At 51.4% G+C, this 18,409-nt stretch overlaps 2 protein-coding genes across 2 annotated transcripts; one reads left to right on the top strand and one right to left on the bottom strand.

Annotated features, from left to right (window-relative positions):
- Nucleotides 1-760: 760 nt before the first annotated feature.
- On the bottom strand, nt 761-3,971 carry PTMS (parathymosin). Its single transcript, XM_053936568.1, has 5 exons — nt 3,362-3,971; nt 2,598-2,669; nt 1,774-1,855; nt 1,560-1,624; nt 761-905 (listed from the first exon to the last, which is right to left on the bottom strand). Exons 1-5 carry the CDS (start codon nt 3,407-3,409, stop codon nt 855-857), a joined length of 318 nt encoding a protein of 105 aa, XP_053792543.1. The 5' UTR covers nt 3,410-3,971; the 3' UTR covers nt 761-854.
- Nucleotides 3,972-10,945: 6,974 nt separating this feature from the next.
- MLF2 (myeloid leukemia factor 2) lies at nt 10,946-17,684 on the top strand. Its single transcript, XM_053936373.1, has 9 exons — nt 10,946-11,048; nt 11,224-11,297; nt 13,101-13,227; nt 13,691-13,726; nt 15,149-15,202; nt 15,605-15,730; nt 16,067-16,226; nt 16,318-16,558; nt 17,096-17,684. Exons 2-8 carry the CDS (start codon nt 11,248-11,250, stop codon nt 16,494-16,496), a joined length of 732 nt encoding a protein of 243 aa, XP_053792348.1. The 5' UTR covers nt 10,946-11,048; nt 11,224-11,247; the 3' UTR covers nt 16,497-16,558; nt 17,096-17,684.
- The last annotated feature ends 725 nt before the right edge of the window (nt 17,685-18,409 follow it).

Genomic DNA, 18,409 nt, shown 5'->3' with positions numbered 1-18,409 from the left:
CAATATATATATTTATATCCATCATCCTCGTGATGTCTGTGCCATAGAAAAGGCTGTGGCTATATTGCCTTTAATTTACAAAAAAATGGTCACAAGAAAATCTGAAGGGAAAAAATGGAAATCAAAGTTTGGTCCCCAATTGTGTCTCTCTTGATTTGTTTTAAAAAAGCCTCCAAATTAAAAAAAAAATACACAGCTCAGATGAAATTCATATATAAAAGCAACCCTTATCTTCCGAAAAATTCACGAGGGCCAGCTTGCTGTCATGTAAACTTGGAAAAAAAAAAGAAAAGCTTAAAATAAATCCTGTCTCCGTGTGTTGCTTAATAGAACCATTATTTGCTTGTAATATTCTTTCTTTGTCTCTCAGGGTTCAGCGGGAAAGCGGATGAGAAGAGGCCTAGGACTGGGGAATGCACCATGAGATCTGTGCCCGCACCTCCTGGCTCTGGCAGGAGCTCTGGCAGCAGGGCTGGGGAGCAGGAGCTCTCAAGAATCTCATACCAGTGACAAAAACAGGCGGGCAGGTGACAAGGGGACGGGAGGTGCTTTGCCACGTGAAGTGCCTGGCAAGGCTGTGTGCCCAGGAAACCATGAGATTCTTGAGGGAAGGGAGCACTGGTAAGTGGGGCACAGTGAAGGGATGCAGGGGACGGGGATAATTTCAGGTGGGGAATGTCATGGACGGACTAGGTCTTTGGGTGAGAAGGGAAATGCTGTCTTCCCTGTTTGAGAGCATTTCTAATCTTTCCTCATCTGAGATTGTGTGAAGCCAGAGGCTAATGGGCAGTGCAAGCACAGGCTGGAATGGAGGAGGAGAGATGGGCGGAACAGGGGAGATGGGAGGGGAGGACTCAAGCTGAAGAGCCGTTTTCTGTCTTCTGTCTCTTTGGATCCACTTCATCCTGCATCAGCCATGGGGAGGAAAGAGGAGGAGTTACCATCAAACAGTCACCACCCCAAGGTACATAATTTCTCCACAAAACTCTTGACTGCTGCTCTTTCCTCCATATGGAAATCTCTGTTAGGCCCACCCTAAATCCACTCCCCTCTAAAGCACCCTGGAGTGCCTGACACAGCTGTTCTGTTGGTTGTGGTTAAGATGTGGACAGTTCCATTCAGAGGGACACCACACCCATGCTGTTACTTCCAGGTGTAAGAAGCTGAGGCTCACACCACTCCAGACAGACCTCAGGGTCTGCCCTTAATGTGGAAGATCAGACCCTTCAATCACCACACCCTTACAAGTCTATCTCCTGGCCTGAAGCCCAGAAAACACAGGTAGTTCAGAGGTCATTGCCAAGCACAACCTCCAGCACCTCGACTCTCTCTCTCACTCAGCACCACGACTGCTGGTGGAAGGACCTGGATCCTACAAGGAGCATACAGTGATTTACTATCCCCTTGCCACATCAGATTTGTTTACCTGTCTGCTCCTGAAGCAATGAGACCTGAGGCCAATTTGAGATTCTCAGCAGCAGCATCCACATGGATTTGATCAACAAACAGCAAGTAGCCTCATTCCTTCTCCCCAACATTATTCTCACACTACTACTCACCTCCTCCTCCTCTGCAGATCGTTTCTCTGTGTGGCCATCCTGCTCCTGCCCATTCTCATCTGCTTCTAAGCACAAGCAAGAAAGGAAAATCATGGGTTAAACTGAAGCAGCATTTAAGGGAATGTAATCTCACAGTCAAGAGGGCTCAGAGAGGGAATTTCCCTCCACAATCCTCTATTCCTCTGCAGCCTCCTATTCCTCTAATTTCCCCTACCTTCATCCTCATCACCACCTTCTTCTTCATCTACATCATCAGGATTCTCTTCATCATCCTCATCAGCTCCATTCTCCTCATCCTGAACAAAACAAATCAGTCAGAGCAGAAACTGGTGCCCAAATAACATTTCCATATGCTCTTTGCTACAAGCACAACAATTTTCAGAGCTCCAGCCACTCCAGGTGTGCATTTGAGTGCGTTGTTACTCTGACATCATTATTCCCACCACCCCTGCTGTACACTTCTCCCAACCAGCCTTCCTTCACAAAGCCAATCCTTCCAGTCCATCCCCAACAACACGAAGCTCCTCGTCTCCCACGAGCTTACATCCTGAGGAGCTGCTGCCATCCCTCCCAACAAGGAAAGCATCTCTCTGATTACAGGCTAATGACTTAGCCGAGGCTCATGGTACATCTGCTTCCAGATCCCCCCCCCGCCCCCCTCCGCCCCCAACCTCCATCTATCTGTGTGTTTCCTCACAGTTCCTCCCCCCAGCTTCTCCAACACATGCTCCTTGTGCACCTCAGGATACCCCAGTGGGCGCAGGACCACATCTCCTGTGCCACATTCTCCCACTTGTTCCTGGCTCCATTCCCTTCTTTGACCTTTTTTCTCCCTGATGGGCTCTGCTGACTACACTATGTCCTTCAAGGCTCATTCTCCACAATTATCCAAGAGCTTACTCTCCCTTTACCTCTAGGCTGGCGCTCCCTTGGCCTGTTCCCTTTCTGAATCTCCCATATTCCCTTCATATTTGCTACCCACAGCAAGTACAAAAACCTCCCCGACGTCGCCAAATCTGTCCCTCAGAAGAGCCTCACCTCTACTATCTCCTTCTTCTTTTCTTTGTGGATTGCTTTCTCTTCGAGTTTTTCCTTCTTTTCTTTCCTTTCCTATATATGAAATGAGGTGCAGGGGGAGGGGGGGAAAACCAACATTCCGGCGGTCAGCGGCAATAAAAGACGGGGATGCCTAAACAAAGAAGGCTCGGAGGAGAGGCGGAATAGCGGGCGAGAAGACATATTAGGCGTTAAATCCGCCCGCCCGACAAAGGAAAACAGCAGCGAACGCGCGTCAGAGCTACTTTTAGCCCGCACACGCGTGTGGAAACAGAAGTGGCACGGAAGAGTTTTAACGATTAAAAAAAAAAAAAAAAAAGGGCAACGTTCTCCGTAGGATCGAGGCGTTTCCGGACCTCTCTCTCTCTCCATTCCACCCCTCCCTCCGAGGGCCCGCGCTTTGTGTCCACACCACTTTGCCGCTGCTCCGCCGTGACACCGCTTCCCACCCCCCGGCCCGGCTCCGAGCGCAGCCGAACCCACCGCGCGCTCGCGCCGCCCGGCCAATGGGGGGCGGGGGCGGGGCGGGGGGCGCGAGGGCCCTCGGGCCCCCCCCCCGCCCCGCCCCCGCCCCCCCATTGGCCGGGCAGCGCGCGAGGGGCCGCGCGCGCCCCCCGCCGCCAGGGCACCTCACGGAGCCCTCCCCCCCCTTCCCCCGCCGAGCCCGCTCCCTCCCCTCCCCTCCCGCCGGGAGCGCGGTCGGTTGCGAGGATGGGAAGAGGGGAACGGGGGGGGAGGCGTCTCACCTTAGCGCTCAGCTCCGCCGGTGCCTCCTCAACGCGTTTTTCCGACATCCTGGCCCCCCGGTTGCGAAGGGAAGAGGCCGGTTGGGAACCGTGCGAGGGAGGGAGGGCGAGAGCGAGAAGGGGTCAGCGGCGGGAGCGCAAAGTCCCAGCGGTCCGCAGGCGGCGGCAGGATCCCGCCCCGGGGGCCAAAGTACCAGGGTCTCCCGCGGTGGGGGGATCCGCCGGGGCAGGGGATTTATACGGCGCCGGTGACGAGGGAAGGAGGGACCTGGGGAGGGAGGAGAGAGGGACGGGAGGCGGAGGAGGGAGGGGAGAGGGACGGGCTGCTAGAACAATGTGCGCTCAGCCGCGGCCGCCGGGCAGCGGGGGCGCACCGCGGGTCCCCGCAAGACGCCGCACGGCCCCGTCGAGGCCACCCGAAAGCCCCGCTCCGCGCCGAGGTGCTGCGGCTCCGACGGGAAGTGTCCGGGGAGGGGAGCCGAGCCCTCTGGCCGCAGTACGCCCGGGGAGCCGCCCGTACAAGCTGGCTGGCTCTCCAGGAGGAATCCGGGGGAGGCGAGAAGCGGCGCTGCGGGGCCGTGTGGGAGGGCAGCGCTGGCGACACGCGGCCTCCTGCCTGGAATTTTCCACTCCAGCTGCCCGCCCTTCCTCCCGCTGGAAGCGCTCCCAGCGGCGGGGCTCCTCCCGCCCCTCCCCTTCTTCCCTCCCGCCTTCTCCCCCCGCCTGCCCGCCCGGCGCTGGGCGCTTTTCCCGCGCTCTACGCGCGGCAGAGGCAGTGGGCGGGGCGTCGGGCAGGAGGTGGGCGGTGCTTCGCGGAGGGAGTGGGCGGGGCAGGTGGCGGGGGAGCGGATTAGCGATCGCATCCCCCGGTCCCCATATAAGGAGGGGCTGGGGCTGGGGCGCCTGATTGGGCCATTCAAATGAGCTCTCTGCCTGGCAACAGGTTTCCCATTGGCTGGCGGCGGCCGGCGCGCCGGCGGGGCGAGGGCGCGGGGCCCTTCGGTGCAGTGCGAGGTGGGAGGGGCAGCTGGCACGTGGGGCGGCGGGAAGGCGCGCGAGGGCGCGGGCACTGTCCCGCTGGGCTCGGCTCCGACTCGCCCGGGACCGACATCCCGGCCACCGGCCGGGCAGCGCACGGTGCGCAACACTGACCCTTGCCGCCCGCCCGCCTCGGGCCCGGACTCTGGCAGACATTCTGCCAGTGCCTCCCTCCGGGCTGGGAAGGATCATCGCCCAGCTCCGGGTCTCCCTTTAGCCAAAGGTCCTTCCTGCAGTACCGCAGGTGGTGACTTGCAACTGCAGGGATTTGTTGCTAATAGAACAGATGTTCCTGTGGCTGCTCTTCAGCACTTTGGTTACCAGCTTGAGCAGACTGGATGACTAAATTCCCTTCACCTTTCCCAGAAGGTTTATATTGTCCCCCTCTTAGTCACAGGCTTGTACAAAAGCAAAAAAAAAAAAAAAAATTGCAAACATTTGCAGGCCTACGTACATACAGAACTAAGCGTGCACGTGAGCGCATACAGATGTACATGTGTACGCGGTCATTCTCACAGGTACAAGGCAAGGTTATTAATCCATCTGATTGGAAAATGTATTGAGGTACACAAGCCCTTCTTGTCCTTCAGATACAAACTCGGCCTCTGTGCAAAGTCAGGATTTGGAGCTGGTGCTCTTGAGTTTAATCGAATGTGTCTCAGTTCGAGCATTTAACAGCAAAAGCCGTTGGTATTTGTGGAACATAGGGCACTGAGTATGTATCTCCTGAAGGAAAGTAGGAAAGAGATTGGATAAATTATAATCTGTGTGACAGGGAGGTAGAAGGTACCCACCTTGTTGTCTCGTCTCCTCCACAGCTACAGCTGCTTCTCTCATGATCTGACTAATTGGCATTCTTCCCAGCTGCACACAGTGCAGAGTGCCTGCCCCAAAAAACAGTCCTGTAACTCAGATGCACACATCTAGACTAGTACCAAAATAAACCAAATTATGAAAATGCATGCACTAATTTTTTCCCCCCTACTGTTTCACAAAACCCATCTGGCCAATTTCTCAGATCTAGCTGCTATCAGCATTCCAGCCCTGGTTTGGTTCAAGTACCCCTCTTTCATCCTTCTCTTTTGCAAGAAGAAAATCTTACTTTCTAGATATACCTAAAAATAGGACCCAAAATAATCTATATAATGGCCGGATGTTGTTCCTCTCTGCTTCTGTTTGTCAGAAGGTGCGTGGCTCTTTGCTCTGCTGTTCTCCTCACCAATCCAGGATTTTTTTTCCAGGATCCTTTTCCTTTACACACTCAACGACTGAAAACACAAAATTACATTGACACATATCCCTTGGCAAAGACATCTTCACATTAATGCACAAACAGGCCTTGACACAACATCCTAGAGGGGAGAGAGCAAAGGATTATGTTCAGAGATGTTCCCGTGCCCAAAGCTCCGTGTTGACACAGACTGCGCACCCACGGATGCAAATTGACAAACACCTGTTTGTGCAAGGGGAGCTTGTTTCCAGCAACCTGTGGGATGGAGCTGTTGGGTCAGCACTACAAACTGGCATGGCAGCAGCAAGCTCTCCTTTCCTCCCCAGCACCTGCAGTGTGCAACCTCCCATTGTCCTTTCCATGCTCCACACCCCATCCCCTTTGCAATTTTTTCCTCATCTGCTGCTTCTTGGCATTTGTCTCCTACCTGTGTTCTTGGCAACACTCTTCCCATGGCCCTCTCCCTGGCTTGTCTTTGTGACATCCTGTATCTTACATACAAAATTCATCTCACATCCCCTCCTTTGTTTTTCACATGTCCCATTTTGCCCTGCATTATTGTATCAACTATGCCTTTCCCCTTAAATCCAACATGAAAAATTCTTCTTCATTCCTTGTGACCTGCCTGTTTCTGCATTCTGACTCTTCTTGCCCTTTGGATCCTGGTGGTGAGATTCGCTGGGCTTCTAGTGTGCAGCTGCTTCCCTCAAGCCCTGAGGGTATCCATTGACTGTCTCACCTAGCTCTTCCCTGTGTCTTCTGCTCCTCCACCTGATCTGTGTCACTCTTCATTTCGCCTGCCAGATCGATCTGCAGCTTTTCTCTGCTCCTCTCTCCCATCTGTGCTTTCCCCTTTGTTGCAAACGCAAGTACACTCATTGTGCGCTCTGCAGATGCCAGTCCCTGCTCAGTGTGTTCTATAGTCTTTGTAGTTGCTTTGCCAACTCAGCAGAATATATTCTATCCTTTTTGGAGACTTATGTCCTTAGACAAAATGAGGGAGGTGCAGAAGTTACATGACAGATCATTGTGTGGAACAGACACTCTCTGTGTCTGCCTGCAGCCCAGACAACAATGGGAATGTCATTTTCTCCGTACAGTGTCACAATTTTGGTGCTGTACCCAGTTTGTGCTTGGTGTTTATGTAGGTGTGTGCATGTGTTTAGGTGCAGTACATACCTGTTTGTGTAGGGAGGGGATATTTTCCCTCTGTTACATTCTTTTACTTTTGTGAGTGTAGAAAGTATAGTATTTTTCTACTGAGGCGTGCGTTGAGCTTGCAGGCGTGTGCCATCATACGTGAGCACGTGGTTGAGATGTGTTTGGGCTTTCATGCATGGTATCTATTTTTCTGCTCCCAGCAAATGTGGGGTGAATGCACCTAGAAGCAATTATTTATGCATTTTGGTCTATTACCTTGTTAGTCATGCCACTGTGTTCTGATGGGGGCAGAGGGGACGGTGACTTTTGTGTTTATTTTGAAGGCTGAACTAACTAACTGTGAGCCATTTTCTGAGCAAAAACAAAACACAATAACTGGGTATTTTAAGAATTATATTTACTGAGCTAACTCCTAAGTGGTTCCAAACTGTTTGCTGAATAACAAAAGAGCAGAAGGATGTGTATTTGCATTAAATTTTCTTAATTTACATAAATCCAGAATATCTGTCCGTTCACTTACAGCAAAAGTAGCAAAATCTCAGTGTGCAGAGAGAATGTGTTTGAATGCATTTATGTATTTAACCCACGCTGTTCATCTTTCTGTACTGTGTCCATTAAAAATCCCAGCAGATAATCCGCTTTGTTCTTCTTCCACTATGCTGTATACTGAAGTTAAGAGGAAATACACAAGAATTCAACCACCGGCCAACTTTGCATTGGGAAATGGCTTCCTGAGAGGCAGCATATTTAAATAAGCCCTGCAGGAAGGCTGGAAAGCAGGGTAGGTAACACAAGAAGAAGAAGCAAGAGGAGTAGAAGGGAATGACGAGGGGTGACACAGCCTGTCAGAAGACTGGAAAGAGGAGGGATGTTTTCAGTCGTGATTTTTTTGTGAGCCTCTCTGCTAACACAGCACAGATGGGAGGTCGTGGTTCTCACTCACAGTGTGACAGACACACTCTTAACACGAGCAAAATATTCTGAAAGTAATCGCTGCCACACAACGCAAGTTGCAGCCACCACAAGCTGGCTGTAGCATCCCAAACATGAATTTTCACATTTGAGGATCAAATCAGAGCTGTCCTTCACTCAGGGTGCCCTTCATCTGAGGTCAGAGTTAGTTGTTGGGTGAGGATTACGTAAGAGGCACAGATGAAGGGAACCAATGAGGAAATGGCTGTGGGTAGCTCTGACTTCTGGAAACGAGGATTTCTTTGTCTTCCAGGCGTCCGCGGGGCCCCTGCCGCATTCGGGCGCGTTACGAAGCTGTTTCTGCCCTCCTGGCCGCAATGCTCGGTCCGTGCCGGCAGCAGGTAACAAGGCACGGTTTCTCACCCTGCCTTTATTTGCCTTCTCCACGTGATGCTCAGTTTGCTTTCCCGGGGCCGGCCGTGCCGTGAGGGCGCCGGGGATGCCGGGGGGGCCGCGGGCAGGAGCCGGCGGCGGCAGCGTTGGCGAGGTGGAGCCGAGGGCAGCGGCGCCATTCATTGCTTTCCATCCCGCCCTTCGCTCACCTCCGCCGGGCCCCCGCTGAGCGCCTTCTCCCTGCCCTTCCCCCCGTTCCCCACCGCCCCCAGCACAACCTGGGCAGCTCAAAGGAAAAAAAAAAAAAAAAAAAAAAAAAAAAAAAAAAAAAAAAGGAAATGGAGAGACATAATGGTTTTGGTTTTTGTTCATGGTGAAAAGAGAAGCGGCCTGAATAGCGAGTGTGAGAGGAGCAAGATTGGAGCCTTGCTTCTCATTCACACCCCCATGTTGCTCGTTATTCTGACCCAGCAAATCGCCATCCCCTTGGAGCACATCGGGAATAACGTAGTGAGTGCCGTGCAGAAACCTCTCCTACGAGCACTGCAGCAACAGATCCTGCATTCCTCACAACTGTGACCTTATGCACATTCCACAAAAAGGTTGCCGTTCTAATTCCTCCTTCCAGGGTTTCACGCAGCGTTTGCCACCACCACGACTCTCTGCAAGCAAGGCTCCCTCGAGGTTTGCTGAACTGGCAATGGCCCCGGAAATGCAGCCTTTGGTAACGTGTCCATCAGGTGTAAGGACTGCCTGTAAGGCTGCAGAAATACCCAGGGAGAGCCACAGCCTCAGCCCCCAGTCTCACAAACTCAGCCCTTGGGTTGCACTTGCAGAGGAGCAGCATTAGGGACAGAAGAAGGATCTGCAGAGTGGTGTTTGTTCCAGACTCTTTTCTGTTCCTTTCCCCTCTGTGTTTGAAGGCAGCAATGCCTGACTTATACTTTGGAAAATCTGAGAGAGCCCTAGCATCTCTGGGACATTGCAGGAGTGGGAGGATCACTAGTATCCAGGGGACAGCAATTTATTTTATCCCAGATCTGGGGAAAAGAAGAAAGAAAGAAAAAAAATAAGAAAACCGAAAGAGATGTTTACATTTCTGCCCTAGAAGATCTTTACCTCCCTTTGCATCCTGACACTTGAGGTCAACTCCATACTCCCATCAAACACCAAGAGTGCCTCAAAGCAAAAGAAAAACACACCAGACAGGAAAGGCTTTCCAGACTGGAGGTCTCTGAAGGATGATTCAGGTTTGCAGAAGCAGCATCAGAGAGGTTGAGGCAGTGCCAACAAGGGCTTTGTGTGAACTTCAGCACTCACAGATGAGCTCTGAGCTGGAGACAGGAGGCTGTTTCAGCAGCTCACTTATGAACAACTTATGAACAACCCTCCAAGAGGTTTGGCCTTGCCTAACCCGTACCCTGCCCATAGGACTTGTGTCCACCTCATGATCCTGCACCATTGTGCTGTCGACAGTTCCCCTATTGTGGACGTTTTGGTTTCAGCCTCTGCAGAATGCAATTACTGTGTGCACAGAAGGGACTTCTGAAGAACTTTCTGCATGCACACAGGCACGGGCCTCCCGTGAGAGGTCTTCTTTCTCAATACCAAGCAATTTTGAGACCTGCTGTAGCAAGAAGTATTGCCAAGTCCTCTATGCATTCCACACATGAAGCACGCTACTGAGTCATTTTCATCTGTCAGACTCTGAAATCCAAGGACATGGCTCCTGCCACAACTCAGGAGCTCAGTTTCTCAACCACTTCTTGCAGCCTGCTATTTCCAGTCCTCTGGCATGGGTCCAGTCTGGCTCCTGCACATGGTGGGCCGGATGCAACAGTCAACAGAAGCACCACTGAGGAAGCGTGCCCTGGGCTGGAGCTGGGATGAGTCAGTCTGCTCTCTTCCCTGTAATCCAGTGGGGCTGGCCGTAGCTGAAGGGAACCAGCATTCCCCAGAGATGGTGACAGAGGTGTCATCCCCCTGCTTTCTGGAGATTCCCCACCACTGCAGTAGGTGCACATAAGTACCTAAGCTTCGCCTGTGATTCCCAGTTGGCTGTCCAGGATCAGTGATGACCCACAGCTGGCTTACAAAGTATCCTCCCTGCTTCCGCCAGCAGAGCACTGCGTGCACTCGCTGTCCATGTGCTCAGCACAGCCAAACAGCTCTGTGGGTGCCTCCTACGTGCCCATGCCATGCAGGAAGCCTGGGATAAGTGCTGCCTCTGCAGCAGCCAGGCAACGCTGTGGACTCTGGCCAGGAACCAACTGGCCACGAGCCACAGGGATTACTACAGAATCACAGAATATTCTGAGTTGGAAGGGACCCATCAGGATCTTCAAGTCCAGCTACAGGACCATTACCAAGGGTCACACCATGTGCCTGAGAGTGTTGTCCAAACACATCTTGAACTCTGTCAGGCTTAGTGCTATGGCTGCTTTCCTGGGGAGCTTGTTCCAGTACCCAGCTACCCCCTGGGTTAAAAACCTTTGCCTGATATCCTAGACCTCCCCAACACAGCTTCAGGCCATTCCCACGGGTCTTGTCACTGGTCCGCAGAGAGAAGGGATCAGTGCCTGCCCCCGCGCCCCAGTGCCTTCCCCTGGTGGGGAAGCTGAGCAGAGCGACGGGGCCTGCCCGGTGCCTCCGTTACCACCGCATCCTCCCATTCCCATTCCCATTCCCATTCCCATTCCCATTCCCATTCCCATTCCCATTCCCATTCCCAGGCTCCCCGGCGGGAGCTGCGGGCCGGGGGCGCCGCCCGCGGGGGGCGCCAGGGGGCGCTGTGGCGCGCGGCCCCGCCTCGCCCGCACCCTCCCCCGGGGCGGGCGCGCATGCGCGGCGCGGGCGGGGCGGAGGCAGCGCGGTCCGGGGCGCGATGGGCGCGGAGGCGTGAGCGGCCCGGGGGCTCGGGCTGCGCCGGACCGGGACCGCCGACACCGGCAGGCACGGCGGGGCAGGGGCACGGCGGGGCAGGGGCGCGGCGGGTGGGCCGGGGCCGGGGGGGAGCGCTGCCATCACCTACCCTGGCTGGCGGCGGGGCGGGGAGGGGCCGGTTCCGCCGCTCCGCCCCTCCCCGCCCTCGGCCCCGGCTGCGCTCACCGCCCTCTCCCCTCCGCAGAGGCCGCCCCCGAGCGAGGGAAGCATGTTCCGGCTGATGAGGGATGGCGAGCCGGAGGACCCCATGTTTGCCATGTGAGTCGGGGTGGGCATCCTGCGGGGGGATCAGCGGCACGGAGCGAGGGGAGGAGGGAGGGCTGCGGCACGGATCGTCCCCGGGGAGGCGTGCGCTGCCCCCGCGTCCCACCAGGCGGGGAGAGGCCGGGCGGGCCCGGGGAGCGCCGCTGCAGCGCGGCTGTCTGGGGACAAACACTGGCATCCTCCGGAGGGGCAGCGCGGCGAGTAACAGGGATCGCGTCGGTCTCGTTTCTGCGGTATTGGAGCGTGGTCTTGGACGAAAGCGTAATAAAGTAGGCCAAAAGGCATCGCAGCTGTCTTGAGAGGAAGAGAGGGCTGGAATAATAACTAATCTTTTTCTTTGCGCAAGGATTTTTTTTTTTTTTTTCATTATGCAAAGTAGGGTTGCAGTTGAGATAGATAAAATCTGCTGCTCTGTCCAGTGTTTGTTTGCTGTTCTGCACAGGAAGTCATTAATGGAGCTGGAGAAGGCTGCTGAAGCAGTTGTCAAGTTGTGAGGAATAAAGTAAAGAGAAAACAACGAGTGGTTTTGAAACACGAGTATTGAAATCTGACAAAGCTCCCAAGAACTCTTCCTGGGATTCCTTTCACTGAATGTTTTTGTTTCCGTCCACAGTACAGAAATTGGATGCTATTGATAAATTTTGGCAGTGACACTAAGTTGGCAGCCCTTGCCAAAGTGGATAAGGAATACACTGTAATACAGGAAGAATTTGATTGTGTTAAACAAGACGTTACTAGAAATCTGGTGAAATTTATGTATGTAGAAGAATAGTCAATTTTTTTGCTTATGAAATCAATAGTAAGCAAGAATTTTATCAGCTGTGAGCAAATTAGCAGGAGAGGAGACCATGATGTCCCAGTTAGTCACCGAATGACAGTGTGTTCTCATTAACATGGCAGGTATGAGTCTAGCTTTTATTATGGGGAAGCATTTCCAGTAGAGACAGAAAAGTATTGGTTTTAAGTATTTAAGTAGTGGGTGCTTCTGTCATCTCAGGCATAGTCTGTGCTGTAGAGGTCATTAAAGCTCAAGAGGGATAATTGCAGGCTACAAGATGTGCAGGAAAAAAGCTATGGTATTTCCCAGAAGTTTCTTATTGTGGCCACCCTATTCTGTGACTCTTTATCCTTACCCTCCTTTTCTTCCTCTTGCTTCACCAACCTGTGTGAGTGCGTGCAGCCCTCAAAGTGGAGACTGCAAAAGAAGAGAAAACCAGTTAGGGATCTCAGTTATTGTTCCCTTTCTCCCTCAAATCTGGAAAAGCTGTATGTGGTCTCAAGCCCTGAGGGAGCAGAGGGGTGTCAGGCTGTGCAGTCCATTCTGGAGGTTCCAGTCTTGCATTTCACTGTTTGTGTCTGTGTACATGGAGGGGTGAGAGGACGATATGTGGGATCTCCTGCTCCCTGGTGCCATTAAGTGTAGCCCTCGCTTTGCAGCCAGGAAGGTCTTCATGCACCTCCCTACAAAAGATATTAGAGCACTGAGGTTCTGGAGTGGCCTTGGCCATACTTGGCTCCAGAGCAGTACTGAAGCAGAACACCAACCTGCTTCTGAGCAGACAGAAATTAGTACCTGAGAAGGCTTCTGTGGTATGAAGCCTTCTATCACAAGAAATGTGATGGGATCCAGAGATCCCTTCCAGCCCCAGTAATCACCATAGACAAGACAGACTTCTCAGGATTCTGAATTTTCAGCTTGGGAAGGAATGTACAGTTGTGTAAGAAAAACACAGAGCTGGGAGGAGCGGATTATATGGGGCTTTGTCCTCACCATTGTTCTCTCCACCTCTCCAAAAGGGATCCTTTTGCCATCCACCGGCAGCACATGAACCGCATGCTGTCTGGGAGTTTCGGGTTCGGGCCGCTCCTTGGCATCACGGATGGGACCACACCTGGGGCTCGCCAGGCTGGCCGCAGGATGCAGGTAACACAGGGGCTGAGTACAGGCTAGAATTTCTCAAACTGATCTGTTGGTTTCTGTCTCCCACCCTTCCTGGGTTGGGCACCCCCCTCTCCTCCACACAGTGGTGGGTGAGGAATCTCTTAGGGAATGGAGTTCTGGTCATTCTCTTTATTCCACCTGTATTAAAGTGTTGAAAGCAACTGTGTTCTGGGTTGGACAGGAGGAAAGGAATAAATATGTGCTGTTTCTCAAGGATGTGAATTCATATAATGGGGAGAAATGTAGGAGCATCACCTCATGTCTGGTTCATTAGGGGTGATATGGCTTGTACCCCCAGAAATCCATGGGATGCTTTCTTGATCTGTTCATAGAGCCTGAGTGTTCCCAGTTCTGTTTCTGAGAAGGATTAGTGTGTTCTGATGAGGATCTAGTGTTTGGCTGTTGCGAAGTCATTCTCTGTTCTGTTTTTCTGTTCTCCTGGCAGGCAGGAGCTGTTTCACCCTTTGGGATGCTCGGCATGGTAAGTTTTCTGTTTTTCTGGGTCAGATTAGAGGCTTTCCAAGTAGAGGCTCCATACTGAGATTCATCAGCACTGTGTGCAACCAGTGCTAAAATGTAGCCATCTGTGAGCGTGACCAGCTATCCTACCAGGTAGGGAGGATGGGAATGTCTGAGGAGACCAGGATGAGCTTTAGATTTATAGTAAATGGAATAGGGAAGAAAGTATTGAACTGAAACTGGAAGCATCTGGTTTCTCCTGGACCTCTCATTGAGTTGTTTTATGACTTCAGGCCTTTACCTTGTTTCCCCTCTAATATTTTAATCCTGTTCGTGAGCTGTTTTTGAAGAGAGAGTCTAACTCTGTGTATACGGGGAAGTTGTATTTGCACCTTGACCAGAGAAAAGTCATAAAGCTGTTATAGCACAATATTTCATGGGAATTGGGACAGTTAATATCTGAGAAGAGCAGGTAGTCCCTTAATAACCTCATATGTCTGAAAAGAAGCTGCAGATCTGGAGGTAATGGAGGAGCTGTGAGGGTGCGAGGAAAGCACTTGGCCATCAGTAGGCAGAGGGGATTATTGCACCTCCTTTGCCAGTGGTGGTGGCTGGAGAAGCCAGCAGAATACTTCAGCTAAACAGGGCTGGAATGAGAATGTACGTGAGAATACTGAGCTCGGAGCGTGCTGATCTCTGTCTTCCACTGAAATAATACAGTGGAAATAGGTTATTCCAGATCCAGCAACTTCAGCTGTCTTGCTCTGCAGAATTGCCTCAATGAGACTCCAGCGTCCCAGAATTTTTGTAGCTCAGAGGAGGATTAATAAGACTACAAACACATAGACTTCAAAGCATAATAACATTGTGTGTGAGTACTGCTCTGCTGGAAATGAGAACAAGAGGCTACTCGAGGAAACAAAAAAAAAAAGAAATCAGCAAGTTTGAACTGACATTGTAATTTTGTTTACATATTGCACAATTAGCCTGTGAGACCTGCTGGCCCAGGGTGTTACTGCAGCATTCAGGTTTACAGAATGGAAAAGGCAGGTGTTTGTAGGGGAAAATAAGCAAATTTGTTGTTATGCTAGAAAGAAAACAATCAGTGGAAATTTTCTTAAGATCACTGTTAGTGCACATGCTGAGATTTATTCTCCTAACTTTGCTGACTCCCCAAGTTCACAAACCCCAGTGCATCGGCAGTTGGATCCAAACTAAAAAAACAACCTTTGCCAGAACATTGGGCAATGCAACCTGAGAGAATAGAGAAAACAGCAACCCCAAGTTCTGTTGGCTTTTTTTTTTCTGTGCTACTGAAAGAACATGAAAAAAAAAACCAAGGTTCTTCTTCTTAGGCAGCAGGTTTTTTTGCAGATAGTTTGTTGTTCTTTCCATGTCTCTTCCCAGACTGACTACTCTTGTGTTCTCTTTTCCTTTTTATTAGGCAGGTGGCTTTATAGATATGTTTGGGATGATGAATGACATGATTGGAAACATGGTAAGAACCCTCCATGAACTGTTCTGTATTGAGGGGAGTCCTGAGGGTGCTTCTGCCATCCCTCTAATGTCTCTTATCTTATTGTGCTGCTTGGGATGGACTGAGCCACACCTGCCAAGGTGGCAGAGGCTGTAAGCTTTGCTTCATCACTGGGAGTCAGTGACAAGGCTTGTTCCTGAGTGCAGGGAGAGGAGAGGGGTGAGGAAGGAAGTGTGTGGGTGGACATGTTTAGCAAGAAATAAGTATTAATTTAACAGGAAGGTGTATTCTCCAGAAAAATGGACCCATGGGGATTATATTCATCCTATTTTAACTTCTTATTTCAGTGTAGAGAGGGAATTAATTGCCATCTCTTCTTCCCTCCCATCCCTTCTTTCCACCATTCCCCATTCCTTCTTGCAGGAGCACATGACAAGTGGTGCTAACTGCCAGACATTTACCTCCTCAACTGTCATCTCTTATTCCAACCTGGGTGATGGGCCCAAAGTCTATCAGGAGACCTCAGAGATGCGCTCAGCACCTGGCGGGGTAAGGAGGAGGCTGCTGGATTTGCTGTGAGAGGGTGGGCTTCGTTTGGTGGCTTTGTGGGTGGCCACCTACAGCACTTTGGCTTTGCAGTCAGCTGCAGTTCGAGGAGCACATTGCGCTCTTGTGACTCACTGAACCATGCCAAGGGCCCCTGGGAGGAAATGGGAAGAGCTGGCAGTGGGGAACCCATTCTTCCCTCTTTGTAATGTCGTGTCTGACATCCTGGGAGTGGTGGCAGTGCCAATTGTCTGAAATACTGGAGGCAGGAATCAGGGTGCCTTAGGGGGCTGGGAGAAGGAATGAAAATGCTGATTCTATGGGGGAATCTTCCCCCAGATCCGTGAGACAAGACGAACCGTAAGGGACTCGGACAGTGGCTTGGAACAGATGTCGATTGGACACCACATCAGGGAGAGGGCCCACATCATGCAGCGGTCCCGGAACCATCGCACAGGTGACCAGGAGGAGAGGCAGGACTACATCAACATGGATGAAAGTGAGTAGTGGCCATGTCCTCCTCCCAGCAAAGCCAGGTGCTGCTTCCCCACCTGCTCCCCCCCACCTGAGCTGGTTGTCTGCCTGCGCAGGTGACGCAGCCGCGTTTGACGACGAGTGGCGGCGAGAGACGTCCCGGTTCCGGCCGCAGCGGGGCCTGGATTACCGGCGCCACGAAGGCAGCGGTGGCCGGCGGGCCGAAGGGACTCGTCTCGCCATCCAGGGCCCTGAGGATTCTCCCTCCAGACAGTCCCGCCGGTACGACTGGTGAACTCGGAGCAGACCTTGTGGGGGGTGCAGTGTGGCCACCCCCAAATCTACCTACACGCTCTTGTAAGTCTTAACAAGTCCCTTCCTTGTCTTCTACTGTGTGGTGGCCTCCTAGCCATAGGGTTCTTTTTTTTTCTTTGCACTCATCTTATGTTATTTTGAAGTTTTGGTTGCAAAGGGTTTTTCCCACTTTGAGAGGGCAGGGGAGGGTGTGAATTTTGAGAAGATGCTGTGCTGAATGGGAAGATGGAAGCTGTTTAAGTTAGCTTTGTCATGAACAAAAGACCTATGGTGTCAGCCGTAACTGATGACTGAAATACTATGATGTGATGTAGGATTGCAATCTGTGGAGTGTTATATTGTCATTGTATAAAACTTAGAGACCATTTGCTGTCCATCCAGCTTGAAATATAAGTAAGTGCTGGTGTCTGCTCTCCTGTGCTTTGAATAGGGCTCACTAGGATGTGATCTAGTGCTTGAAAAATTACATTTTCCCCTTTTTTTGATGTCTAGACAACAGGTTTAAACATGTCTTTATCTGTCTTCTGCTTTCTAGGCACCACTTATTCTGTTTATGTCTTCTGTTTCCTTTCCTCCCAGGTACAGACAGTGAAACTCTGAAGCCCCTTCAAAGCACCACTTGGACCCTCCTCAAATTTAGTATTAACCTTCCTCCCACTTAAGAATTGAAACAAAGCAACTAATCTTCTGCATTGCTCTATTTCACCCCATTTGGGTGCTGCAGTGGGGCATGGGGAATCTCACTGATGTGCAAGGAACACATCAATTGCCCATTCCCTCTCTGCTGTCCCGTGGCTCTGTTCTTTCTGCCAGTAGTGCCGGGCATGAGAAGCAGCCACCTTGCCTCTTCCATCCTTACCACTCTTTCTGTGCTGGGTTGGGCTGGTTCTGAAGTTTGTGTTTAGTCCCCTGTGAAAGGAATATGAGGGAATTCTGCTAGAACCCCCTGTCAGTCCCCTCACTGGGACAGAGGCTTTGATTCCCCTGCTGCTCCTTGGTGCATCCGTGGAGAAGCAGAAGGATGTGTGCGTTGGAGAAAGGAGGAGCAGAACAAAAGCTGGATCAGCCTGTGGGCCCCCTGACCCCTCTTCAGTCAGCTCCCCCACTTTTTTAATTTGTGAAACTTGTAACTAGATGTTTACTGAATAAAGAAACAAACTGTAAAGAATTGGTGGATCAGTCTTTTCCTTCAGCTGACCTAATTGTGCCTGCTGTGGAATTAAGTAACCTCTTTCTCATCCTTGGAAAATTGCTGAGGAAGAAACTTGGTGTGAAATTCTCAGGCTTTGTTTTCTTATAGAAAATAGCCTAATAGCCTTCCCATGTAGTCACAGAGTGAGATGATGCTCAACATGGAAATTGTGCAAGAAGACCCAAGAACTCACCATTTGCAAAAAATGCCCTTTAATTGCTGTAGTTTTGTTTTGCACTCAAGGGAAATGGTTGGTCTTTCTTGCTGCCTGGTCGGCTGTGCAGCCCTGAATTGGACCTCTGGGGCTCCTGCACAGACAGGGAATATTTCCATTATTTTCTTATTATATCACTGCAACCGTGGCTGATGTTATGAATGACCTTTCCTTAAGTTCTTCAGTATTAGGTGAAAATTGAGAGGCATTAGGAATACAGGACCAGGGAAGATCTCTTGGGGTTTTGGCCAGTTTTGTGCTCTGGCACACACTCTTATAGAAACCTTTTCATCAGTTTATTTGGAACAGAAGGCAGGAAATCAATTCATGACTTACACTTGGAAGTGGTGTGCTGGGATCTTGTGGTGTATCCCTCTGCTGTACATATGGGCACTAACAGAGACACACCTTGCTGGGGACTGACTGTCCTGCCCTGAGAAAAGGATGCAGCATCCACCCTCTGGAAGCTCAAGGCAGAGTTTGCATG

This window comes from Vidua chalybeata, chromosome 2 (genome assembly GCF_026979565.1).
Source record: "Vidua chalybeata isolate OUT-0048 chromosome 2, bVidCha1 merged haplotype, whole genome shotgun sequence".
Lineage (NCBI taxonomy): Eukaryota > Metazoa > Chordata > Aves > Passeriformes > Viduidae > Vidua > Vidua chalybeata.
Note: the sequence above shows the minus strand (reverse complement) of the source record. Positions and strands in the feature narration are given on the sequence as shown.